Genomic DNA, 26,723 nt, shown 5'->3' on the forward strand with positions numbered 1-26,723 from the left:
TGCTACAAGCTCTCTTATACTCTGTACAAGCACCAGTGTCTCCACTCCCCTTTCTCCCTGTTGTAAAGCTGCTCAGTGGTGACTGGAGCTCAGGAAAAGCTGGGATTCTGACAGGTTTGTCACAGTGTCCTGCAGCATGGCATTAACCTTGTCCTGGGAGAGAATTTCAGCTGAGGAGAGGGATCAGAGAAAATAAGTTTCATGGGACTGATTCTGTTTTGAGCTTTTTTTCTACCCCTTGCTGAAGCTTAAAGCCTCCACCTGCCTCCTTGGTCAGCTGAAGGTATTGCAGAGGTGCTTGGGAGCCAGGCACACAAATGGGGGGATGGAGGTGTCACTTTTCCTTTTAAATTGTGGAGCTGCAGGGGAGAAAAGGCCTGTCCAGACCCAACCCCTGAGCTGCCCCGAGTGTAGCCAGCTATTCTGGGAAGGCAGCAGCTAACAAAAGCCATGAGAAAGGCAAGAAGACAGAGGGCCCCAACCTATTGTTTCCCCTCTTCATTCCAAATAATCGTGACTCCCGTGACCTCCTGGCTCATTCCCTGCAATGAGGATCTGGGGACAGCTGCTGCCCTGGACAGCTGAGCCCGGTGTTATCCCGCAGCTCCTTCCTCCCACTCCAGCAGAGCAGCAGTGGCAATGATCACCTTCTCTCCCACAACATTAATCTGTACTCATTAATGAAGGTTTGGGATTCTGGTTGGTATTTCAAATGCTGCTTCTCTCCCTTCTCCTGAGATTTGCTGCTTTATCCCCATTCCCTGTTCCATTTGCAGCTGTTACAGTGCAGCTCTGCCTGTTTCTTAGGGAATTTCGCTGAACTTGGCCTTGTTGAGCAGGATTGCGATTTTGTCAGAGACAGTTCAGCAGAGGTGGGGAATTTGCAGCCTGGTTCAGTTCTTTTCCCTCCTAAGCAGAAGTTTTCCTATCCTGGTTGGAGGAACCTGCCCGAATTTCTTGGACAATAATTCTCAAGCCATGTGTATGGAACAGCTTTGATGGTTGCAAGGGATTTTTGCCTTCACATATTTGAGGCCTTTTCAGCTTTTGGCTGTTGCACCACTTAAATTAGGTTTATATCCACCTAAAGGTGATAGGTTTTCTTTCCATTGGTGGCTGCTGGCAAAATTTTTCTTGAGGTGAGCTTTGATTTTCTCAGCCTCAGTTGTGTTTAGGTGAAATGTCAACTTCCCTCTGCTTCAGGCTAAATGTACACCACAGCCACTGTGTTTAAACCAGCAGGTTGTTGTGTTTTTCCTTGGGGAGACAAAAATCGACCCTGGCTGGAGTCATCCCTCCATCAAACCCATCTTGTCCCCTTCTCCTTGATTTCTGTGGTTCATCACCTCCTCCAGCCTCTTCTTGCCATGCATGGAGAGAGAAGGGATTTTCAGCCAGAGAGTGACACCTTGTCCCACTGGGATAGGGACCAGTGTGATCCTTCACTGCTCTCTTCAGTGCAGGCCTTGGGCTTCACCTGGCTTAGGTATATTCTGTTAAACCTTCAAGTTAACCTGCCTCAGTTTTTTTTAGTACTCAATCTCAGAAAAATGGGGCAGAGAGATCTGTAATGTGAGGTAGGTATAGACTGAGGGGTTGGGATTGTTGGTAAAACAGGCAGTAAATTAAATACAAAGCTTTAGTTGGAACACATCACTCCTGATGTCACCATGTAACAGTAACATCTGAGCCCTGACTTTGTCCAGGCTCTCCTTTTCTGTTGGGTTGCACAAGTGAACAAGGGGATCAGTCTAATTTCAGATTTTTCTTTCGTGCTTGACTTGTGCACTTTTTTCCTTTGGTGTTTCAGTGCAACGAGACACATCAGTGAAGGGTGATTTGTAACTATGTGAAATCCTTGCAGCAGTTTATTCTCAGAGTTTTGTGCTTCTTTAGACATCCTTTAAAGCAAGTAAAGCTGTGGCAGTGTAAGAATGGTTAAATTATCCTTATGGGGAACTCCAAAGATCAAAGCAAACCTTGGGATTACCCTTCTCCCAGGACTGCATTGTTGTTGGATTCTTCACTGGGATGTGACTGATTGTGCTGGCATGATGAGTGACACTGGCATGGATGCTTTGCTTGGGTTTCAGCTGGTCCTTTTGGGAAGATGTCAGGCCATTTTTCCACACAGTCGTCTTCCTGGTGTTCATCCCTGTTTCTCTGTAGCAAGTGCAGGCACCTGGCTGAGCGCCCTGGTCTGGAATATGTGGTGCACACCCAGATTGAGTGGCCCAGGAATACCCAATGTCCTGCAGAGAGCAGCAGCACAGGACCTTGTGCCAAATCTGTCCTCTGGAAAATGACTGGGAGTTCTCTTCTTCCTCCCAGGAGCATAGGAGTTTGTGTCTGACTGCAGATATCTGACATTTCTGTTGCCACCCCACAGATCTGAGCCCTTCATCCATGTTAACCACAGTTTCCTACAAACTCAGCCTATGGTTATTAAAGTCCCTTCTGTGCATGATCCACCCTCACTTCAGCTCCTGGCATTAGAGATTTCCTGTCCCTATTCTAGGTGGATACACACCACCTCCTTCCCTGATTTGTTATTTATTTATCATTCCTTGTGTGCTGGATGTATGAAAACAGCGCTGAAATGCAGAGCCTGAGAACCTTTTGTGTCACTGAGCAGTGACGTTCCTGCAGCTCCCACTAATGTGACAGCATTTGCTCTCGTGGAGTCAGGGTCTGAGTCAGGCTTCTCTTTGATCCAAGACTTTTAGGTCAGCCTTTTACTGGCAATTTATATCACTACTATGGCCAAAACATCACAGTTCTACTCTGCCCAGGGTATGGAACACCACAAACCTCTGCTTTCTGTAAGGTCTGGCTTCATTTGGTCTCAGCTTCTCATGATGGTTTTAACCTCCTGTACTTCTCAAAGCCTTGTGTGTGTCAGTCCCTGCATTAGAGGCTGCCACAGAAAAGTTCAACCCAAGTGGGTTTGAGGCTTCCAAGTATCAGACAAAAGAAGAAAATTAAATGTGACACCTGGAATCCTGGAGTTCAGCTCTATGTTGGTCCCCATGCTGGGTTTGGTGCAGTGTCAGTGTTGTGACAGCAGAACTCCACAAACAGAAGGACAGCAAGAAAGGCAGCCTCAGTCTGACACCTTGGGAATCTTGCTTACTTTGCAGTTTGGAAGTTGGTTGTGTTGACAATAATAAGAAAAAAAATCCGTCCCATGGTTCAAGCAAAGCAAAGTGGGGGAAGGGACATTGGCATTTAGAGCTCCAAACTTTCCCTCAACTCCTTTCTTTGTGTTTCTGATCTCAGGCTGCAGTCCAGACTCCGTGGTGGTTTGTAATTAAACCCAAGGCTTGAAGGTTCTGTGGAGTTCTCGTTGCCTACCAGGTCAAACTGAATCTGGTTTCTATCATGGAATATTTCAGTTCAGTTACCCCTTGAGGAAGTCTGGGAACAGACAGGCCATTCATATTAAACAGATGACCCAGGCTTAAAAAAACGCTTTTTGTCTGTTAAGCTTATGGCTAAGATATTATGAAAACGGCTTAATAATGTGCCCTAACATTTATACCACACTATTTTCTTACTTTAATTTTCCAGGCAATTAAAAATAATTGAAAGTTACTGCCAAACCCCCTGAAGATATACTTTTTCTTTCAAATAAGCTTATTTTCATACTTGTGAGGTCACCAGATATTTATTTGACCATCTTTATAGGGGTCAGGCCCGTTACACACACAGAATGGGGGTGTGGAATAGAACTTGCATTGTAACAGCAAAGTGAGAAGTGAGAGCCAAGCCCAGCACACGTCGTGAGGGGCCGTGTTTATTGCTGGGGCACCACAAACAGGACTTGTACATCGACCAACCCAGGCCTAAATTCTGCAGTTCAGCACTAAAAATCCCTGTTTAAAGCCTGTTAATTCTGAATAGAGGCAAACAGAACTTTGAATGCTTGGTGAGGATGAGTTAGGGTCAAGCCTAACAGGGGGGCTTCTCAGTAGAAGGGTCTGGTTTGGGGTGGCAGTGGAGCCTTTTTGGGGGCTCTGGGCATTCTGAACCCCCACATGGTCACTGTGGCCATGAGAGGGGATGCAGTGGGGAGGGAAAGCGGGAGTTTTATTGGTGGATGTGGAGTGTGCACAGTCAAACCTCCCTGATCTGCTCTCCTATTAATAGAGTTGTAGCAGACACAACCCATGGTTGCACAGTCACGCTGCTCTCAGTGTTGCTCAGCCAGTTCTCCCCTAAAGGCTTAAAATCTATCATGTTATACAAGAACTGAAAGCCTTCTTGGAGTGTCCCAGATTTCCCCCTCCTGTCCATCCTATTCCCCTTCCATTTTTCCCTTCAAATTATCTTTTGCTGCCTCATCTGATATTACACAAAGTAGCTTTTTTGAAATGTTGTGCCTTTCTCTCTCTGTATTCACATACATGGGGCATTTCCTCTTAGATCTCTTACCTGTAGTCAAAAGGTGAGTTTATGTTGGGAAAAAGGAGAGAAATGGGTGGGCTTTTTGTCAAAATTCTGTCTGTTGGATGAGACAATTTGCTAAAGGCTTCTTCCTCTGTGATGGTGTTCACGATGAACATCCCAGTGGAGGGGATGATATTTTCACAGAATATCCTGAGCTGGAAGGAACCCACAAAGATCATCCAAGTCCAACTGCTGGCCATGCACAGGACACCCCAACAATCCCACCGTGTGATTTTGCTCAGTTACTTCAATTTTTTGGTAACTGTTGGAAGTGTTTCTCTTTTCTCAAGGTGACCAGGCCTTCTGAAGGACAAAAATCCTTTTCTGAGTGCATCACCCCTGCATGTTGTGGCTAAAACTAATTCTGTTTAAACAAATCACTCACTGGAACATGGAAGGTTCCTCCAGAGCAAACCCTTCCTGACACAGCAGAGCTGCTTGGCTTTGGCACAAAGAGCAAACTCAAGGGCCCTCTCCTCTCCTTCATTCATCCTCCTCCTCCTCCTCCTTCCTCCACTCTTAAACCACCCTTAACCCCCCCCTTAACTCGATGTCTGGTGGAAAGAGCATGTGATGCTTATTTCTAAAGGCAGCAAAATAAGCTTTGGTAGTCTAAGACTGTAATTGGTTGTCTGCCTTTATCCTGGGAGCTCTGGGGACGGTTCAGGAGTAATAATTGTTACTTAAAGTGGATGAGCTTCTTGTGGCTTTCTTAGAACTGCAGAGCACCGTGGTTGTCGGGTGCTTAGGGAAGCATCTGCCTGTCTGCAGCTTTCAAAACGTTTTGTAAGCAAAGAATTTAGGTTTTTTCCTCTCTCCTGTGTATGGAGAAGTTACTCCTCAGTGTGTTCTTACAGCACTTGACGGAAAACTGAGTTCCTTGGAAGAATATTAAAATTGCTCAGTAACTTAAAGCCATTGGCTAAAATATCTGGAACTATATGGTTGCTCCTCCTTCAGTCATCTTCTGATACAAAGACTCAAGGTGTGAGTTTTTAGATATCTGAGGACTTGCTCTGGTTTTTTTTTCCCACTGGAACTGGGGGTTTTCCATGGCACTGCCTTGTAACCTTAATAGGATTTGTAACTATTAATCCATGGTCACTCTATTGACTTTCACTGATATTTATGTAAAGCAGTCTTGGGTTTAAAAACTGCACTGGGTGCTGAGTGGAGCAGAAAATCCAGACTCTGTGGTGATGTTACAGTGACTTTGTGAAGGTATTGGAGGTAAATGCAGTTGTTTCCCTACAGCTCATTGTACTTGGGCTCCAAAGCAGAGCCTGTCCAGGTCCTGTCATTCCACACACACTGCATCCTCCAGAATACTCTGAAGCATTTCCTGTGGTCATCTCCAGTAAATGAAATTCAGTGAAAAATAAATGTAGGGCAGTGCTGCCTTTCTGCAGCCTGAGGATCCCAATTGTTTCGTACAGTTTTTATTCTGTATGACCAAAAAAGGACCCTGCAGGCGGCTGGATGAGCTGATCAACTGCATTTCCCCGGAGTGGGAGGGTGAGGATGCAGAGCAGGAGCCCTGTAAATAATCCAGGTGAGTGTGAGGCACAGTGCAGACGATGGGGGCTGTGCTTGCTGTGCTCCGCTGCCTCTTCAGCCTTTGAAGTAATTCCCAGGGATGTCCTCAGGCTCTTGTCCCAGCTTAGGCTGACAAAAGGCTCTGTCCCTGCCCTCACCAGCAGTGTCACACGCTCACACACATGTGCCAGGCCAGGAGAGCCAGCCTGGCAGAAAGACTAGATTAGGTGCTGGGAGGACGAGTGGGGCGAGGGCTGACTGTATTGATTCTTCAGCTGAACTGGGGGAATTGTTAAATCAAGGCTGGTTACTGACTTGGCTGTTCTCTGCACTGTTTGCTTTTCCTCACAAAATTAAAAAGGTTGGGTGCTGGCAGCTCTTCAGTTGAGGCAGGGGCAGATTTCTGTGCCCCAGGGAGTTCTGCAGAGGAGCTGGGGGAGACCCAGATCAGGGCACTCTGGGGCTTGGCAGCTCCATGCCCAGGTACTGCAGAGGGGTTTGACAACAGAGCATCAAAAGCCCATCAGTTTTATCAGTTTTAGAGCTCCCTCTCTCCTTTCTTGGCTTCCTAAACTGTGCTGGAGTTAGTGGAAGTCACAAGGGGAATATTGTCCTTTTATATAACATTGGAGACTAAACTGAGGTTCTTGGCTGGCAGAGTGGACATGTCTCCACAATCCAGAACAGACTCCTGGGAGAGTTTGGAGCTGGAACTCGAGTGCAGTTACGGCAAGGGAGCCTGGTTGCATTGCAGAGAAAATGTGAGGAGAAAATTTTGTTCCCAAACATCTTTTTAATTACCAGAACTGTGACCCCACAAACAGCGACTGGGCAAAGCAAGTCTGTCCACAGGGGAAATTCTGCTCTTCCTTGACGAACCTGATGGCATCACTGCCCTCCCCTTGGTTCTTTCTCAGTGCCAGCAGTGCTCCCTGTGTTCCTGGGACACCCATGCCTGTGTGTGCAGCACAGATCCCTGTCCATGTTTCCCTCCCTTGGTCCTGACAGGGCATCCCAGAGTTCCCAGGCAGCTGCTGCCAATAAAAACAGCCAGAGGAAAAGGGGCCATTCTCTCTGCTGAGCCCCTCTGACCTGGTTTGTGCTGGGCTCCAGCATGGGCTCTGCTCAGCCAGGGGGAAGGGTGAGTTGAGCTGTTTTGTTTTGGTTTAAACTACAGGGCAGGGAATTCTTTTCAAGCTGTAACTTTTCGTTTTCACTGGAAGGGCAAAACAGACTCTTAGCCAGTGGAAAAGAGGCTTCCAGTTGCATCAGCCAAGAGGCAAAAGGCAAGCACGTCATGTAACAAATGATCAGCTCTTGCAGAGGCTTCTTTATCAGAAGAATCACGGGTGCTTCACTTGAGGGGTTTAACACTGAGGTTGAGGTAGCCACAGTCACACATGGCTTTTCCTTTTTTCTGGCTTATTTCAGTGTTCCCAACTGGGCAGAGGGTATCACCCCACGATGGGTTTGTGCTCTGCCCATGGCAGAGGGATTTCTGGGGGAATCAGAATCACTCTAAATGGGAAATACTGATTTTGTGAGCAACTACTAAAGATTCATAGAATTTTGAGAACAAGAGAATGGCTGTTAAGAAGTCATCATTTGTAGAAGACTTGGAGAGTTGTATGGATTTATAGATCCATATCTATATCAAAGAGTAATTTTACGTGATGGATGTACCAGGAGAACAGTGAATTAAAAGAATAATTGTAAAGATCAGCAATTAAACAGCCAGGTGAGCTGCCTGAGCATTTTTTATCAATGCAGGTTTCCAGGTAGAATCTTCATCATGGAACTTGGGAAAAAGTTCCTAAGTTGCAGTGAAGTCCCCAGTGGCCCAGCAGCTTTAGCAGTGTGTGGGAAATAGAAAAGATTTGCCTTTCCTCCCTGCATTTCAGACTGGAGTTTGTGGATCTGGGGTGTGCCTGGGAGGTGCTTGCTGGGTTTGCTGTAGCACAGCCTGCTAGAAATGCCTTGTGTTTGCTCCCAAGGATAAGTGCAATCAGCAGATGTCATCTGGCCTAATTTTTGTGCTAAAGGAATAAACGGAAAGAAAAGTTGAGACAGGAGAGAAAACGGGTTTTTTTCTTTCTTTTATGCTAGCCAAGAAGCTTTGAAAATGGATGATGAGTTGTGCCAGGGGCTATGTAGAGTGTTCTAGAAAATAATTTAAATTTGCCTTTACAAAATGAATTCATCAAAGGGTACTTGTAGGACTTTGCTTTAAACTGTGATAGTGCCTGAAATAAAATAGCCCAGTCCCTTTTCACTTTTGCTGTTGGAAATTCTGGATGTGTTTCCATAGAAATTAAAGATTTTTGCACAGGTGTGAGAAAAACTCAGTTCCCAGCTTTCTCAGATGAACCTCCCATGCTGCCAAATGACCAAACCATCTCCTCTTTACATCCAGTTCTCAGATGAACTTCCCATGCTGCCACATGACCAAACCATCTCCTCTTTACATCCAGTTCTCAGATGAACTTCCCATGCTGCCACATGACCAAACCATCTCCTCTTTACATCCAGTTCTTCCAGACCAGCTGGGAAGGTGCATTTGCATTGAAAAATCAGATTTTTGCACTGCCAGGAGCCCCCTCTGAGGAAGAGACAAAGCCCCCGAGGCTCATCCGTGGGCAGGGAGAGCAGGTCACTCCAGGAGGGATTTTTCCCCAGCTCCTTCTCTGCCTGTGCCTGGCAATTGCTCCACGCTGTGGTTGGTGGAGATTCCCCCCAGGTCGCACTTGGGGGACACACTGGCAGCCAGCATGTGCTGTGAAGGCAGGAATAGAAAGCAAATACTTCCCGTAATCACACGTCCCAAAATGACAGGGGAAAATGAGTACTTGTGCTTCCACCAGAGCAGCGAGAAATGGGAAGATGGAAAGTCTGGATTCCTGCCCAATGAAACCAAAATTGTAAAAAAAAAAAAAAAATAGGAAAAAAAAAAAGAAAAATAAAACAAATGCTCCATATACTCCCTGGAACTGACACTGCAGTGTGGTCGGTTTTTTCTCTTTTAAATATCTACAGGAGACAAGCAGTAAATCTTCTTACAGCTCCGTGGCACAGCTTTATTTTTAGCTTTTTTTATTATGGAGACAACCCTCCCCAGCTTTCAATCTGTACCTGAATATATTTATTCCTCTAATCCACGTGAAAGTGCAGTCCTTACAAAGACCTCTAATACCTTATTAATCACTTCTGGACCACGTCACAAAGAGGCTTTAGGAAGAAATGTTCTGGCCATGGGCAACGTGCTCCTGGAGGCTTAAAGGATGTGGATAAAGGGCTCTTTTCCCACGTGGAAGAAGCCTCCACTGGGCAATTTTTAATTTGATTTTAACTGGGAATCTGAAAGAAATCTGAAGACAGAGCCCTCTCCCTTCTCGTGTGGTTCAGCCTGTTCTTAGAGAGACTCAGGCCTGTGATTCATGAAAGCAGCACATGGAGAATTCCAAGTTCAGTTCCCAGGTGTGGGAATTGTGGTCTCAGTAACCTCCAGAAGTGGATTTGAATCCTTGTCACTGGTCAAGGTACATTCCTTCTGAAATGCCATTTTACACAGCTGGGGAACTTCATACATCCCTGTGCCAGCAGGAGCCCAAAAATGGGTGCTCCTAGAGGAGGAGTGGCCCCAGAGGGTCAGGACTTCACTGGGCTTAAAATAAAACCTTGCATCCATCTCTCTTCCAAGTAAAAGCAGCAGATAAATGTCATGGCACCCTTTAAAAATGGGTCAGTGGTGTTACCCATTTTCTCTCTGCTGCTCAGCTGGGTGTGACTGGTCTGTGGTCACACAAGTGAACCAGGAAAGCCACCTAGAATAGACCCTGGAAGTTCTCTCTCTCAGTTCCACTTGTATTTCTCAACGTGCCCTTCGTGGAGCAGGAACAGGGCTCAGACACTGATTGCTCAACCGTGGTTTATTTTCTGGAGTTCAGAGTACCATGAAATACAGAGATTGGCAGCTCCTTCGGGGGCACAGGGTGCTCCCTGTTGGCTCTTATCTCCTCTGCTGTGGTTTTTCCTGTGCTGTCTGGCACGTCTGGGCCCCAGCAGAGCCTCCCTGGGTTTCTCTGGGTTTGCATCAGCCCAGCTCTGGTGGTTGCTGCCCTGCTGAGAAAGTGGCTGAGTTTTTGCACCCAGACGGGGAATCCGATGGGACAGGAAGCTCCACCCGTTCTCAGGGTGTAACTGAGCTCCCCGGGTGAGAATGAGCAGCGGCCTGAGCAGGATGAGAGGATGCTGTAGATTTGCAGCCCAGTTTTTATTTTCTCTGCTTAGCCCTGCTTTTCCAGCTGCGGGTTTTCCAGTGGAATCGTTTCTGATTTACACCTGCCTTAAGGATGCAAAATGGAATTCTTCAGCCTCGCAGTATTTTCCCTATTAATTTTTCAAGAGGTTGGAATACAGATTTCTCTGTGTTGGGATAGTTCAGTAGCTTTGGGGACAGTAAATCTTTAATTTCTAAAGATGCCACACGATGTGCCAGGATTCTGCTGGTCTGGGGCCCACATTTCCCACCCCTCTTCTAAAGGAGGGGTCGAGGCCAAGGGATGGATTCCCCAGTGAAAGCAGCACAGAAGTGCAGTTACCCCTGGCCTGGGAAAGGTGACCAGCACAGATAAATGTGTGCCACTGCCCTGTTTTACCAGATCTGTGTCTTCAATCAGGTTTTGGGATTTCTTGCCTAACTCAGACCCAGTTGCAGGGAGATTTTATCAGCAGAGGGTAAATCAGGATTTGGAGCGTGGGCTGATTTTTGAAGGTACATTTCTAAGCTAAAAATTCCACAGGTATGGAGGCCTCATAAATCTTTTCCACTTGTTGATGTTTTCATTCTGAACAAGGCAAAAGCAGCCCAGTTTTCAGTACCACATGTTGTGGGTTTGGGGTAGAGGAGCAAAGGATGAGGGGAGAGGAAAAACCTTTTCTCAAGTGCCCGGCATTGGGATACAGCAGGGGACAAAAAGTGAATTATTCTGGAAATGTGTTTTGGTAGATACTCAGGCACCAAGAATCCTCATACCTGTGAGCACTCCCACATCTTAAAAGAAAAGAATTCTTTTTTTGGCTTATTTTCCATTGCTGCTGTAGCAAAAAGTGTCGTTGAGGTGCCTGACCTGGAACTGCTGGTTCTGTTCCTGGTACCGAGCTCTGGGGCAGGTTTGTCTTCCTCAGAAGGAGAGGGTCAAAAATTTTTTCCACTGGTCTCATGGTTTGTTACTGTAATACTTAATTGAAGTAGAAAATTTGATCTGACATGTCAAATGTGGCCCTGGTTGGCTGCAGGCCAAGCTGAGCCACCTAATTTCGGTTTGCCTTAAAATGGCTGGCAAAGTTCACAGCCCAAATTTTCCTGTGGAATGTACCTCTGAAATCTTTTTTTAGTGACTTTATAAACCTTCCTGTATCTTTTTTCCCCTAAAATTTGCTTGCTTCAGAAACCAACAGTCCCAGAGCTTAAGTAAATGTTTCACGTAAGCATTTCTGGGCCCGCTTTGAATCCTGAAGTTTCTTCCATCTGTGGGTTGGAGAAAATGTCTATTAACGAGTGGCTGTGCCCAGCACAAAGCCCATTTGACAGCAGATGATTAAGTTGCCTCCAATGGAAATAAAAATGAATAGGAAATAAGGAAATATTTATTTCAGTCTTCTTGAGTTTTTGTTCAAATGTTTCATAAATCACTTATGAAGATGGCAAAAAAGTTACATCGGGTTTTCAGTGTTTCTTTTGCAACTTGGTGTGTTTCACTGTTTGGCAAAGAGGAAAAAATGAAATCAAATCATCCCCATTTGAAGCAGTACCGAGGTTTGCTGGCTGCTGTGGCTGGGCTGGAAGTGTCGGAGTGGGGTATCTCGGTGCCTGGAATCTGTCCTGGAGTGGGATGTAACGGCTGAGTCACATGGAGAGAAGATTTGGTGTTCAGTGTCTGTCTTCTTCCACATCTGAGTCTCTTCCTGTAGTAGAAACTACTGGAATTGTTGCATTTTTACATTGTTAAAGTGAAACCTAAATCCAAGGTGGGTTTTTTACAAAGAGGCAATTCCTGCCTCAACCAGCAGATGATCCATATAAACCAACCAAATGGGATAGGGATGGAGAGATTGGAGGAGTCATCACAGCAGTTCCCAAACCACGTTGGCAGCAGCCCCTTCTTGAGTCGAGTGCTGCTCCACGTCGGGCAGCTCTGGGTTGTCAGGAGTGTCCAGGGGTGGGGGGATGACTTCAGGTTGGAAAAACCTGCAGGCTCTGCCCAGCAGCTCCTTCTCTGTGTCCTTTCCATCCCTTTGGGGGAGCACAGCCCTGTTTTCCCCTGTGTTTTCCTCCTTTGCTGCTTTTTTCCAGCTGCAGCCCACGTTTCCAGATCATCACGGGCTCCTGGACAGGGAAGTGAAGGAGCATTCCCCAGGTTTTGGGCTCAGACCCTCCTGGTCCTTGGGATCAGCCTTGACTTGAAGGCGAAAGAAGGGGGACAGTGGAGAAAGCTGGAGATGATTCCTTAGAGAAGCAAACGAGATCATTCTGTTGGAACATCTCCCCCCGGCCTTTCTGGGCTGAGCCTCCTCCCCATTTCCAGAGCTGGCTGTGCTCGGGGTGCCGGCGGTGCCGGTCCCGCTCCGGTCCCATTCCCGGGCCCGTCCCATTCCTGCCTGGACAGAATGTTCAGGACGGACGGACGGGGGGAGGGACGGGTTCCATGCTGAGTCTTGCCACCTGTTGCCTGTTTCATTCCAAGCCCCCCTTCCTCCCCACCCTGCAGCTCCCCTCCCTACACAGCTCCCCATCCCCAGTGGATAGGGCTGGGATCAGGAGCCACTTGCCAAATGCCTTTCTGATGCTGTCACTAATTCTGCACAGGCAGCATCTCTGAGAGCAAACCCAAATCTTTTCCAGTTCATTGTCCTGTGTTTTGTACAGAAAGGGCTCAGGAATGCCTTTTCCTAGTTGGGCACAAGGGGAGGGCCTGTGCCACGGGGGGGAAGGAGGCAGCCCCGGGGAAGCCTGAAGCTGTGCCCAAAGAATCCGCTGCAAATCCCATGGAGCTGGAATTTGGCACTGGCACGGGCTAATTTTGTCCTGGGGGTTGCACACACACACACACACACACACACACCCCCTCCCATGTCATCCTCCTTCATCTGCTGCGTATGGAAAGCTGCCCCGAGCTCCGTGGTGCCAGGGAATGTTGTGCTGAGCCCTGCAGGCTTGGCTTGGTGACGGTGCTGGGCACACTGGGCTGTCGAGGGCAGCGAGGGGGTGCTGCCAGATGGGCTGGCATGGGCTGGAGAATCATCTGCCCTGCTCCCAGGGGAGCAGCAGGCTCTGCTGGGACATGAGGCTGTCATTTCCTCCTAAGCGAGGTGCTAATGGGGTGCAGTTAGAGAGCTCTCAGGTAGGGAGTCCGGAGGAGGGCATTTGGACAATTCCGCGGGTTCTTTTCAGGTAAATCATTTAAATCACAGTGCTCAGGGTTCAATAATCACCTGGAGAAGCAGCCTCTGAGTTCCCAACTGAAGATGCCTTGAGGGGACTGATTTTCAGGACACAGGACATTGGCAAGTAAGATCCTTTCTGTCACTGGGAAGGACACCTGGGCTGGAGCAGTTCAGGCTCCCAGGATGTTGCCATCCACAGGTTCTCCAGACACACCTGGATCAACACTTGTTTGCCCACAAAAATCACAGTGAGGTGTGAGGATGAAACAAGTGAATGCAAATATGAGCAATTATTAATTACTGCAGTGTGGTTCTGCCACCTTTCTGGGAACCAGGCAGAGTGGGAATGGGGAAAGGTGGAGAGTTAACTGCAAAAAGACAGAAAAAGGAATAGAAACGGGGGTGGGATGTTTCTTTTATTGTTTCTGGTCATGATGCAGCACAAGGTCCAGAACCCTCTCCCTCCCTGCTGTTAGAGGTGTTTGTACTGGCAGGGCTTCAAGCTGGTATCCCCAGTGCACCAGTTAAACCAGTAGTTACCAATTTTTTTGCAAGCCACGCTGGGACTATAGGAATTTTATTCCTTCACAGTGTTGAAGGAAAGGGATTTTGCTTGCCAAAGGGCTTTCTTATGCTTGAGGATGATTTATGGGCCAAGCTGAGCCACTTGTGGAAAAGGCAAAGCAGCTCTTGGCAGCACCCCCAGAATCCACTGCAGCTGTGGGGTAGTGAAGTCATCGGCATAACAACCACTGCAAACAGAATAACAAAGTCTGTTCTGTTCTCGTTTAAAATAATCTTTCCAGTTCAGCAACCACATTAAACTTACCTTTCTGCATACAAAAATCATAAAAGGCCGATAGTTCTCTGCAGCTTGGAGCGAGTGTCTCACTTTGTTCACTGCCCATCTCTCCTGCGCCATCCACACTTGACCCGAGTGTCTCCCATGAAGGAGTGAAGTGTGTTATGTCACAGCCTGTGTCTGCCCCTTGTTTGCACTCCTTTGTTTGGCTTTACGTTTGAAAAAAGCGGAAAAACACCCGGTTTCTTCCTTTTAAATAACAAAATTTGCTTTTGCCTTGTAACTTGTTTCTAAGCTGATTGCAAAATGAGGAATTCTGACTTTTGACTTTTTCCTGCCTGTTTTTGTTTCAGGTCTCATCAGATCCTCCTGCTTCCAAAAAGCCCAAAATAGATGACTCTGCTTCCCAATCTCCAGCTTCTACTGAGAAGGAAAAACAGTCCAGTTGGTTACGGTCCTTATCCAGTTCATCTAATAAGGTGATTGTTGAATCTTTTGTAATCAAGAGAGATCAAATTGGCACAAAGCATCACTCCACTGAAACCAGAGGAGAAAGTGAGGGAAAGAACATGCCCAGGGTTTCTAAAGTAGTAACATTTCTATAATATTCCTGGTCAGCATTGAGCTACACAGTCCCCCCAGATTCCTTGCCACCCTCCAGTGCTCATTGCCCTGAATTGTGACAGGGAAGTAAGGAATTCCCTCGTGCCTTTGAGGTACAGGAATCCTGCAAGGCTCAGGAGCTGTTTGTGATCCCTACAAACTACACTGAACTTGTTGAGTGCAGTTCCCCTCCGCCAGTGGAACCCCTGAGCGAGGAGGTCACGGCCAGTGTGGAGCAGTTGTGGGGATAACTGAGGGTGCCCTGGGAAGCCCGAGTTCCCCTCCGTGGTGATTTTATGGTTTCAAAGGTTGTTGGGAGTCACTCATTTCCTGCCCTGTCCCCAGAGCATCGGCTGTGTCCATTCCCGGCAGCGCCTCTCCGCTTTCCGGCCCTGGTCCCCCGCCGTGTCCGCCAGTGAGAAGGAGCTCTCCAGCCACCTGCCCGCCCTGATCCGGGACAGGTAAGGACACAGGGACAGGGGGCTTGGGAATGGCAGGTGGCTCTGGGTTTGTCCCCGTGCTCAGTCAGAGCCTTTGCAGCTGCAGGGATTTAATTTGCAGAAAGGAAACACAAAAAAGTGTTGATGGTTTGTGAAGTGTGGGGTTTTAGGTGACACCTGCCATGAAAGTGCCAGGTGGAGGCTGCTGGGAAGGGGCGGTCACTTGGGGGCACAGTCATTGAAGTTCTTGGGCTTTGCTGCTTTAAAGGAAGACGGAGTCCCTGTCCTGGGGCGGTGGTCAGGGAACTCCAGCCACTCCCAGGCCCCTGTCCGTGGTACCTGCAGCAGCTCCTGGGGCTGGGCAGTGTTCCCAGCACAGCTCCATCCTCCCCCATCCCCGCAGTGCCAGGGAGGCCGAAGACTTCCCCAAAGCCTCTGTGGGCCCTGGCCCTGGGGGGCCCTGGCTCCTGAGCCTGTCAGACCCGTCCAGACACCGAGGCCACGCTCTGCTCTTGGAGAGGAACAGCACTGAGTGAGTCACCCACAGCAGGTGGGACTGTGGTGTCACACTGAGAACAGAAAGTGTGGGGGCAATTCGACATCCCTGTGCCAGACTGGAACTGTGCAGTCTGAAAAACCTCCAAGCCAGATTTCTGCCTGAGGGTGATGATTTCTTTGGAAAGTTTGACTTAAGTGACCAGGTGTTTTTAGGGAGTATTATGGAGAACATACTGTGCTGCCCTAATGAACAAGTTTCTTAGAAACTGCGGGGATTGATTAAAAAAAAGAAAAATAGAAGGAAAAAAGCCTACCAGCATATCCTAATTTTTAAACTAGGTGGAGAGAGAAGTGGTGTAAGAATGTGCCCTCTTATCTCTGTGAGAAATTTGGCTGATTTCAGTATTGGATAAAACCCACCTTCAGCAGCTCCAGGAGAAATTTTAACTGATACCACATCATGTTGTAGGTGCTGATTTGAAGTTGCAAAGTCTTTGCTCTGCTTTTTGCAAAATTCCATGTGTTTGATGTTATGGTATTGCTGCCCTTTAACACCAAGGTTTAACCAAAGGTTTGTTGGGTGTTGTACCTTTGGTTTTACACACAGACGCTCAGGTGTGTGTCAGAATCACAGAGGCACAAGAAGATGCTTTTCCACTCCATGGTTTTCCTTGAGGAAGTGCTGTTTTGAGATGACAGAACATTTGTGGATAGACACAAGTCCAGCTGCGCAGCTGCATAAAACAGCAGTGCCATGAAGAGCAGGAGGAAACAGCTTTAGGACTTCTAGGCTCTGGGAGATCTCATCTCTTTGGTGCTCTTAGGATATGTGGCACTTGGGATGGGATCCCTTCTCAGGGACAGCCATCATCCCCGGGTTTAATGAGGGCAAACCACTAAAAGGTACCATGGGCAGGTTGTCAGCTGGTGTAAATCAGTGGGATTCACTGCCATTCCCACGTGTGTTTGCAGCTGCAGTGTAACTCTGGATTGGGAAGCTCTCCAAAGGCAGGAATATGACCATTTTCTCCTTCCTTTTGCCTCCCCTCCGAACCAGCTTTTACTCCTACAAGAGCTTTGAGAGCGCCGTGGCCCCCAACGTGGCCCTGGCCCCTCCAGCCCAACAGAAGATCGTGAGCAACCCTCCCTGTGCCACCGTGGTGTCCCGGAGCAGCGAGTCCCTGGGCTCTGCCCAGCCGAGGAAGAGGAAACATGGCACGGAGCACACGGCTGTCCCCGAGGCTGCGGCCACCGCGGCCACCGCGGCCACCGCGGCCACCGCCCCCGAGGAGGACAAGGAGTCGGAAGCAGAGATTGAAGTAGAAACCAGGGAAGAATGTAAGTGACACTTGTGGCTGCCTTTGTTTCGGTTTAGGTGGGCTGGGTTTTCTGCAGGAGTTCCTGTGCAGCTTCCATGGGATCGAAATGGAATTCTGGAAGCCCAGTGCCTCAATGGTACCTTTGTGACATGAGTTGCACAGTCACAATTCAAACTAATTGCAAGTCAGTCCCTTAAGTCAAGGTTGCATTTTCATCATATTTCAAGTATCAAAGTATAAAATGAGTAGTTTTTTAATTTTCTTTCCTTTTTTAAATTGATTATCAAGTGTCTCTGTACAGAAGGGCCTCAGCACATTTTGACCTATGTAAATATATAAAATACATATGCGTTGTATATAATTATGTACTAATTTTTGACATTTTCAAATTAATTTTTAATGTTTCTGTTTTCCAGTCACCTCCTCCTTATCCTCGCTCTCCTCCCCATCCTTCACCTCCTCCAGCTCTGCCAAGGACATGAGCTCCCCTGGGATGCAGCCCCCAGCCCCTGTGAACAGCTCCTACGAGGTGGCCGCACACCCTGACTCCCACAGCAGCGGGCTGGAGGCTGAGCTGGAGCACCTCAGACAGGCCCTGGACAGTGGCCTGGACACAAAAGAAGCCAAAGAGAAGTTCCTGCACGAGGTGGTGAAGATGAGGGTGAAGCAGGAGGAGAAGCTGAACGCGGCCCTGCAGGCCAAGCGCAGCCTGCACCAGGTAAGGCTGCCCTGCCCTGCCCTGCCAGGTACAGCCCAGCAGGGAGCTCTGAAAAAGGAATTGCCTCATTTTTCCCAAACAGCAACAGCCTTTGCTGGGGCTCTGTTTGTAAATCCAGCCGGGAAACCAAAGCGCAGGAACCAGTCCTACATTTTAAGCTTGCCACCTGTTTTTCCTTGGGTTATAAATCCATGGTTACCAAAATCAACATCTTTTCATTACTGAAAAAATCTTCTCGTCCAGCAGAGTTTATTTTGTTTTCATTTCACTGAACAGGAAACATTTCTGGAGGCTTTAGCTGGAGCTTTAAAAGCTTTGTGAGGGAGGGTGTTCCTGGGACATGGCCACAGCTGAAGTAAGGGCTTTGTCAGGCATCCCACTGGCCTGCTGAGCTTCAGTCAGGGAGGCAGCTCCTTACTTCTGGACTTCCTGGATCCATCAGTTGTATCAGTGGTCAGACAGGGCTGCAGATCAGGACTGAGCACAGTGATGGGTGAACTGGCTTTTGTTTGAGCTGGGGTAAAAAAAGTGCAGAGAAATAGAAGATGGAGCCAACGTAGAAGATTTGTGTGTTGTCTTTGAATGTTTTGTGTGGAGCTGTTCCCAAGCTGGGGCTGGAATCCATGGGATGGAGTAAACAAGGGCCTAGTTTGATCGAGTATGGGACACACAAAACCAGCATTGGTTCTCCTTGTTTTTAGTTACCCTGAGCAAATTGCTGAATTCCTTTGTATTGCAGTAAATCTGTGTTTTATTTTATGTATTTAAAGTAAACATTTATGAGTAATACCTAAATAGTGTGTACTTAAGGCAGGAATTACATGAAGCAGTTGAGTGTTAAATCAAGCCCTGTGTCGGAGGCAGAGGGACTCTGGTGTCCAACCATTGTTTTCCATGTGGGAAGGTGTGGATTCCCAGTTCCACACACAGAAAGCGTGTGCGTGTGTGTGTGTGTGTGTGTGTGTACTTCAGAGGCTGTGTTTGTACTTCCAGGGGCTGTGTTTGTACTTCCAGAGGCTCTCTGTACTTCCAGGGGCTGTGTGTGTATTTCCAGAGGCATGGCCAAGCTAACAATGGCCTGGCTGGGAAGTGAGATTGTCAAGAGAGTGAATTTCCCATGACCCTGCAGTGTTACTTCACAGCAACCGGGGCTGGAGGGTTTGACTCGGACAGGGAGGAAATGCTGCTTCTGGGGCAAAAAATAGATCTTTAGTTTCTAATTTAACCATTTAGGAAATGTGAGCCACATCTCTGTGCTTGCTGTGAACGTGTATTTGAACAACTTAAGAGTTTCTTCCTTTGTACTTTGAGGTTCCTTATCATTATCACCTCAGTTAATGGCTCCCTCGTGGATTTGAGATTCCAAGGCAGCAGCTCCCAGCCTGGACAGGGGGAGTGGCAGCTCCCAGAGCAAAGTGTGGTTTCAATTCACCTTCAGGTTTTAGCCTGGAGTTTTCCAGCTTTTGTGACAGAGCAGCCCATGGGCTGGTTGTCAGGCGTCTTGGGGCTCACCCCAGTCACCTACAGCACCCCAGAGCCAGGAAAAAAACAGCTTGTGCTTTGTCCTTCCATTAAGTGGATTTTTTGGGGCTTGATAAAATGGAACTGATTTCTGCAGGAAGTAGAGAACTGTCCTGTCGAGCTTTGCCGTACACAAAGGACACTCAAACTGCACTTTCCACGTTGTGCATCTTCAGAGCCTTCAGCTCCAGCCCAGGCACTGCAGTCGAGTGGTTTGGAACGTGGAGCTGGTGCTGGAGCTCTCTCCAACTGCAGTTCATCTTTATTCAGGCCCAGATGGTCGCAGCTATTCTGCTTGACAAAGCAAAATGGGGCTGTAGCACCGAGCTTTTTGTTATGCTGGGCTTCAGGGTAGCTGGAGTGCAGGAACTCCACAGGATTTAAAGGCGAAGGGCTTGTACAAAGTTCAGAGTGGGGTTTAGCCATGGGCTGCCTTGGTCACAACCAGCAGGAGGTGGGAATGTGGTTTGGATGGCTTCCCTTGCAGCTCTGCTTCCTTGCACTCACTCCTTACCTGCTTCTGTGTCCCAGGAGCTGGAGTTCTTGAGAGTGGCCAAGAAAGAGAAGCTGAGGGAAGCAACAGAAGCCAAGCGCAACCTGCGGAAAGAGATCGAGCGTCTGCGAGCCGAGAACGAGAAGAAGATGAAGGAAGCCAACGAGTCCCGGATCCGGCTGAAGAGGGAGCTGGAGCAGGCCCGGCAGATCCGCGTGTGTGACAAGGGCTGCGAGGCCGGCAGGCTCCGGGCCAAGTACTCAGCACAGGTGAGACCCAGCAGGGGCTGGAACAGCTCCCTCCCCCTGCCTCTGCATCCCCTGCCAGGCACTGCTCCCAGCCCTGCTCCTGAGCTGGAAGCCTGGCTGGGAGAGGCATCAACAGAGGGCAGGGGCCAGCCAGGGCTCCAAAAAATGGGGCCTGAATTTAAACGCATTCCGTGCACCTGCCACAGAGGTGTGCGGGGCCTCCTGTGTTAAAGGGAGCCCTCAAACACAGCCCTCAAAAGCTACTGTTTAACATACTTCAGTATGTGTATATTTATATGTACTTCAAATACTTCACATAGTTTAACACAGCCCTGAAAAGGTCCTGGCAGAGGGAATTCCAGGAGTTGTGAGACATAGGTGCTCCTGGAGGTGTTGCCAGGCCTGAAGTGGGAGCTGCAGGTCCCTGGCGTGGTGGCTTTAAGGGTGCAGGGGAAGAGCAGAAGCAAAGCTCACACTCTCCAGGGCTCTGATAAGAGGAAGGGGAGTGGCCGCCTGTGCCCGCTGAGACACGTCTGGCCAGGAGCAGGAAATGATGTGGGGCTTCCTCCCAGCATCACAGGATGTCTCACTGATAAGGGGTGATAAGGGGTGTCCAGACTAAACAGAGCCGCCCTGGGGCTGCTGTGCTGGGCGTTCCCTCTGGGCCCTGGGGAGCAGCACCAGGGCAGGTGAACAGGGGCAGGGCTGGGCTGGGGGGCTCAGGTGTGTCCTGGGGGTCACTGGGGATTTTCAATCTCCTAATGCATTCCCTCCTTGGGAAGGAACAGATGAGGTTTCCTAAGCTTAAAGGCTAAAAATCACCTCAAAAAGAACTCAAGTAGCCAATTACTCCTCTTCTCTGAGGCCAGGCCTGGCAGGTTGGCAGTGTCCCCTGCAGCAGCCGCCTGTCACAGCCACTCCTGAGTTCCCCAGAGCTGTCCTTGAGCAAAGGGCACGTGGCAGCTCCTGTTTTGGGGCTGGCTCAGCTGGTAACACAAAGCTCCTGTGAGAACTCACTCCCAAGGCTGAATTTTTTAGGATGTCATTATAACTTTAAGTTCTTAACTTGTGAGAAATTTTAAGATAAAGCTTTATACATCCTTGTAGCTACAGCTGAGGTGCAACAGGAAGTTGGTCACACATTATTTTTGAGGAAACCACGGTTCTCTAGACAGGCTCAGTCTGACAGAAATAGCATCAGGCCAGGAGGGAGAAGACAACAGAGTCAGGGTGGAAATGTCTCTGTGTAGGCTTAAAGTATTAATGCTTAATACTCATTGAGTAGCTGTGGTTTATGCCTTCTTTTTTCTTACCCTGAAATCTAAACATGGATGGGGGAGGTATACCTGCATTTTAGCCCAAACCATTGGAGGTTTCCTTTCCTTGTTGAATGGCCATCTCACTGCCGAAATCTCCTTTTTCCAAGGGTGCTGTTCTCTGGTACTTGCACCCTCCAGTCCTGGGAGTTTTCTCTGCCTTTGTTGTCAGAAAGTACCAAACAGAGAGATCAGGGAGGCCAAGGGCAGCTGCAGGTCCTGCTGTGAGCAAAGTGGGGACACTGCAGGGCTTTAATCCATAGCTGGGACAGGCCTGGCCCATCTGCAGCTGAGGCCCTTTCTGGTCCCTTCCATTAAAAATCATTGTGAAAGAGCTGAAAGTGAATCCCCTGTGCCAACACCTGGGGTTTGCTTTGCTGAGCTGCTGCCACTGCCTGAAGAAATAACAGCCATGCTTGAAGAAGTGACCAGAGTTCTGTGGCACTAAGGAATTCTTGAACTATTTCTTAACTCTTCTGGTTTTCACCTTCCTTTCTGGAGCTGGAGTCACTGGCCATATTTAGGTTTCAAAGATAAGCAGGCACTGTACTGCAGTAGTGTATGGAAAAAAGGAACAGGGAATTCCTTCCTTGCCTCAATCTTGATAATCCCATGCCTGGGTACACATTTTATTGCTTCCCTGACTCTGTGCAAGGTCTGTGGAGAGGCACAGGCTCCATCCTACCCCATGCCCTACACCCATGTCTGTCCTGTCCCCACAGATCGAGGACCTGCAGGTGAAGCTGCAGCACGCGGAGGCCGACCGGGAGCAGCTCCGCGCCGATCTCCTGCACGAGCGGGAGGCCCGGGAGCACCTGGAGAAGGTGGTCAAGGAACTTCAGGAACAACTGTGGCCTAAAGCCAGCAGCCAGCCCAGCAGTGAGAGCACCTCGAGCCCCATGGAGAACTGACCCTTTGTCCTCCAGCACAGGGAGGGAGAGAGTGGGACTGGGAGTGCACGTGTGAGTAGTGGTGTCCTGGCACACACTTTAGGAATATGGATTCTCAGTAGTTGGAAGGCAAATGTTGTTACTCTCTAGAACAGAAGCACTGAATTCCGCCTCTTTTTTTTCCCAATCCATATAGCACAACATCTTACTGTGCCTAGAAAACACAAAGTGTTTGTAAACAAAATACTTTTAAGTCCACAGCAAATTTTCTACTGGCAAACTCCAAGCAAAGCAGCGTGGTCCAGCTAAACCCGGAGTCCAAGGCGAGCACGGCAGTGGCTTTGTGTTCTCCTGCCTGTTGGAACATTTTGGAATTTAAAAACAAACCAACTTTTCTTATAAGCTATTTAAAATAATTCATTACACAGACTTGGTATTAAAAAAAAAAAATTAACAAGATTTTTATAATGAACCTTTAAAAGCAAAACAAAAAAAAAGACAAAAAACAAACCTTCGATGCACAATTTTTAATGACTTTATAGGCTTTGGGATTCTTTGTGCAGAAGCCCCTCTGTGGTGATGATGCCATGTCAGGAGCAGTTTTCCAGCCATCTCGGAAGCCATTGCGGTTCCATCCCGTCACGTGGGTGTAGGAGAAGTTCAGAGTGCTTTTCCAAGTTGATTTTTTTTTCCTTAGAATGAATTATGTCCATTTCCCGCCCTGGACACAGGAAGAAGGGAAGCTGCAGGAGTGTGCAGGGGGTGAGGGGAGCAGAAGGGGTTGGATTGAGAGCCCCAGCCCGGCCCCACAGACCCCCCTGTGTTCAGAGACTTCACCCAGGAGCACTTCAACCTTGGGAAAAGAAAGAGAAAAAAGGAAGAAAGGAAGGAAATGGATGATGAGTTGGTAGAGGAACAAAGCAGAGACATCTGTCATTCTGAAATCTTCAGCTTTCAGTTTTCTGGAAAACTCATCTTGTTGCACCATCTTACCATGAATTCAGTATTTCCCTGCTTCCATTCTGAACTGTCAGTCAGGATTTCTGTGCCCAAGGAGAGTCCAACGTCGCAGTGTCGGATACTACAGAACAGAAAACCAACCTTTTTGCTGCTGTGAATAAGCCTACATCTTTTTTTAAAAAACTTTTTTGTTTTTAAAAAGAGAAATTACTTTAATTTTGGGATCCAAGCCGCAGCCCCGGGATACAATGCAGCAAACCATCACTGCCTTGGGGGTAGTGCTGAGGCTTTTTATATGTTGTTGTTTTTTTTTTTAAACCTGCACTTTGTCAGAATCTTACTCTGCATTTTATTCCCTATTTCTAAAATGTACATGTCGAGCATTTGAGATTGTGCCCTAAGAGCTGTGCAAACCATGAACCCAGTCTGCCACCACTGACACCTCCCATCAGCATCCATGTAAGCAAAGGAGGATGCAGCAGGCCCAGAATCCCCAGAGCAGGAATTCCCCCTGTGCTGCTGGTTCAGTTAGAACCTGGTTTCGTGGCTGTGTATCTGACCCGAGCTGGGGAGCAGCAGAGATGCTCCCAAAAGTGCTTAACAAATAAAGCTGGTGCTTTACTGATCATGAGAAAAGTTGATTTTCACCCATAAACACTCACCTCTGACACACTCAAGCAAGTGAAAATGTGATCTGGGGCTGCAGATGTGCCTTCCAGCTCATTTTTCCTCTCAGCATCTTCTCTAGGCAATGCTGACACTTTTTTTACCTTAAAAGAATAAAAAAAAAAAAAAAAAAAAAAGGGGAAAAAAAAGAGAACCCCCTATGCATCATCATACCCAGAAGTTATTCTAAAAGAAGAAACATATTTCCAGTAATCTTTATTTGCTTTTGGACATTGATGCAAACTATGTAAGCTTCAAAATTATTTCCCAGTAGACAGAAAGCGGCTTCCAATCCTAAAATTATGGTATTTACTTACCATACATTAGAGAGATTTTTTTTTTTTTTTTTTAAACAAGAGCTGTTTGCTTGAAACCATTATAATAACCATGATAATAACTGTGAGCATTAACAGAGAAGTTCATATATATGTTTTAGGTACAAAAAAGAAGAAATATGAAAGGAGTGGAATTACTGGGACAATGTAAAACTGTTGGGAGCAAGAAACAGTCACACCAAGTCAATGACCTGAACCTGTCTGTGGATACAGGGGTTGGCCCTTGTGTGTTTGGGATGCTGGAGGCTGGCTCTAGGTGCAGATCTCCTTCTAAAGTGCAATGCAAAAGGAATTTTGATTATGCTTGAGCAGGTTGTTGTTTTGTTTTTTTTTTAATGTGGGGTTTTATTTTCTTTGTATGTTTTTTTCTGCGATTATTAAATCATATGCATGGATTAAACTCTGCCATATAGTCATTAATGGGCATTATTACTGTCTTATGTAAAGGGGTTCTTTTGTTATGCAGTATGCAGAAAAATGTTCTCAGCCTTATGATTTCCAGATCTGTATTATCCACTTATTTCTTCAAGGGAAACTAAACAACTGTAGCTGTAGCTGATCACTTTTGTGCATTTCAAGTCTCTCATGCTCTGCTTTACTGCCGTGTTGGGAACCACACAGAGAACAGACCCCACTCCTGTGGCGGCTCATGGAAGCCTGGCTTTGGAAATTTTGCTTGTTTGGGTTTTTCCCCCTGATCTTTGATAGCTTCTCTCCCTTTATACCCAAGAAAAAATGGCAACATGTCCAAGTCCAGCTGGTTTTTCCCAGGAAAAGCCACTCACCTGAGCACACCATGAATTTTCCTTTTTGTGTTCAGGGAAATGCAGTCACTCACTGGGCATGAGGCTCCCCCGCTCCTGAAGGAGGGAAATCTGCAGGATTTTCAAAGGAAAAAACCAGAACAGTAAATAGTCAATCACCACCAAGCAGCCTCACCTGTGCTGCACAGGTAAAGGGTCACAGGGGCAGCAAAGAATCTCCAAACCAGAATTACAGCTGGGGCTTTCCTCTCTGCCCCACATCACAGTCACTCCATGCAGGGCAATACCTGCAGGTGAACTTGCCCCAAGACTGCCTAGAATTTGGTCCTTGGGAGTGAAAGGCCATTTCTCTCAATTAAGGTTTAAAAGCTCTAAGATAAATAAGGTGCAAGAAGAGCAGGAACAAACATTCTCCAGCAGCAGCCACTGCCCAGGAGGGGCGCACAGGAGTCTGGCTTAAACTACTGGGCATTTCCTAACCATGTTTAACAATCAGATTGTTCTTTCTGCAGAATAGATCAGTTATTTCTGCAGAGTGTATAATTTAGTTCTAATTCAGAGTAATTAGAAGTGTGTCTGTCCCAGCCCCAGAGGCCGATTCTCACCAGGGTGGGTCTGCAGAGCAGCCCCCCTGTGTGAAGGTGCTCAAGGCCAGGGAGCTCTGGGGTCATTCCTGTGTCTGCAACACCTCAGTAAAGCTGTGTGAGCCTGGTCCCATGGAATTCCTTCCTTCAGCCCCCACTCCCTGCTGCATTCCCAGGGAGAGGGGCTGCCCCTCCATCTCCCCCATCCTCTGTGCTTTAGTTTCCTTTAAGAAGTTCCAAGGGAGAAGAGGTGTTTCATACAGGCTGTTGACTCTCCCTGTACCTACAAATATATTACTACTTGTATATTCAGTTTAATTACTCCTTGTTTCTATTACTGAACGAAGACTTAACGAAGGGAAAAAAAAAAACAACAGCAATAACATTCATATCTATGGAGCAGCTAACTCTATATATAATATTCTGCTTTTCAAACAGAACTAGCCAATGTAAAAAAACATTAAAAGTAAATTCAACATGTAAATACTTTTTTTCATTTTACACTGTTGTATTATAAGTGTATATGGTGTTTACTTTTTCAAAACTCTTTCTTACCTGGTAGTTGTCTTGTTTTATGAGTTGTGTTTTTAACTGAGAAGAACCTTTGCTGTCTGTTAGGAAAAAACAAAACAAAATCTTTTTGCAAGTTTTCAATGTGGGTTATAACCTTTCTCCATCATTTGCATTTTATTTGTCCTTATTTTCACTGTAAAGTATTTTATTACCAAAAGGTTGATTTTTGTTCCATTCTGCCCTCTCAGCAGTCCATGTGTTTTAGAGAGAAGTTTTTTGTTGGCTTGGTTGTTGTTTTGTTTTTTTGGTTTTGTTTTGTTTTTTTAAATCGAAAGAACTCACAGAAATGACATTTTTTCAATTGAAGAAAAATAAATCTTTACATTTATAATAGCCAATAGCATTTCAGCACATTTTTGTTATCCTGGTCTCTCCTATGCTGCTGCTAATGACAATATTATGACTTACTCTACTATTCTAGAACTATTTTTATGTAAGTAATGTATGCTTTCTTGTTTATAAATGCCTGATTTAAAAAAAAATAAGAAAAAAGCTTGGCATATTTATCTATTTCGCTGTGTACCTTGATAGTCCTTTTCCACCCCCTTTTCCACATCCCCTCCCC

The 26,723-nt window shown here is 47.2% G+C and overlaps 1 protein-coding gene across 1 annotated transcript in view; it reads left to right on the forward strand.

The window, feature by feature from the left end:
* The window catches only part of SKI (SKI proto-oncogene), a 101,467-nt gene extending 75,052 nt beyond the window's left edge, over positions 1-26,415 (forward strand). The window contains exons 3-8 of the mRNA XM_032131610.1: positions 14,584-14,709; positions 15,179-15,294; positions 16,829-17,109; positions 17,507-17,808; positions 19,861-20,091; positions 22,109-26,415. Of these exons, the coding sequence (XP_031987501.1) occupies positions 14,584-14,709; positions 15,179-15,294; positions 16,829-17,109; positions 17,507-17,808; positions 19,861-20,091; positions 22,109-22,297 (1,245 nt within the window). The 3' untranslated portion in view covers positions 22,298-26,415. The remainder of the gene's footprint in view (positions 1-14,583; positions 14,710-15,178; positions 15,295-16,828; positions 17,110-17,506; positions 17,809-19,860; positions 20,092-22,108) is intronic.
* Positions 26,416-26,723: the final 308 nt, after the last annotated feature.

Source organism: Corvus moneduloides, chromosome 22 (genome assembly GCF_009650955.1).
Source record: "Corvus moneduloides isolate bCorMon1 chromosome 22, bCorMon1.pri, whole genome shotgun sequence".
NCBI classification, from domain to species: Eukaryota; Metazoa; Chordata; class Aves; order Passeriformes; family Corvidae; genus Corvus; species Corvus moneduloides.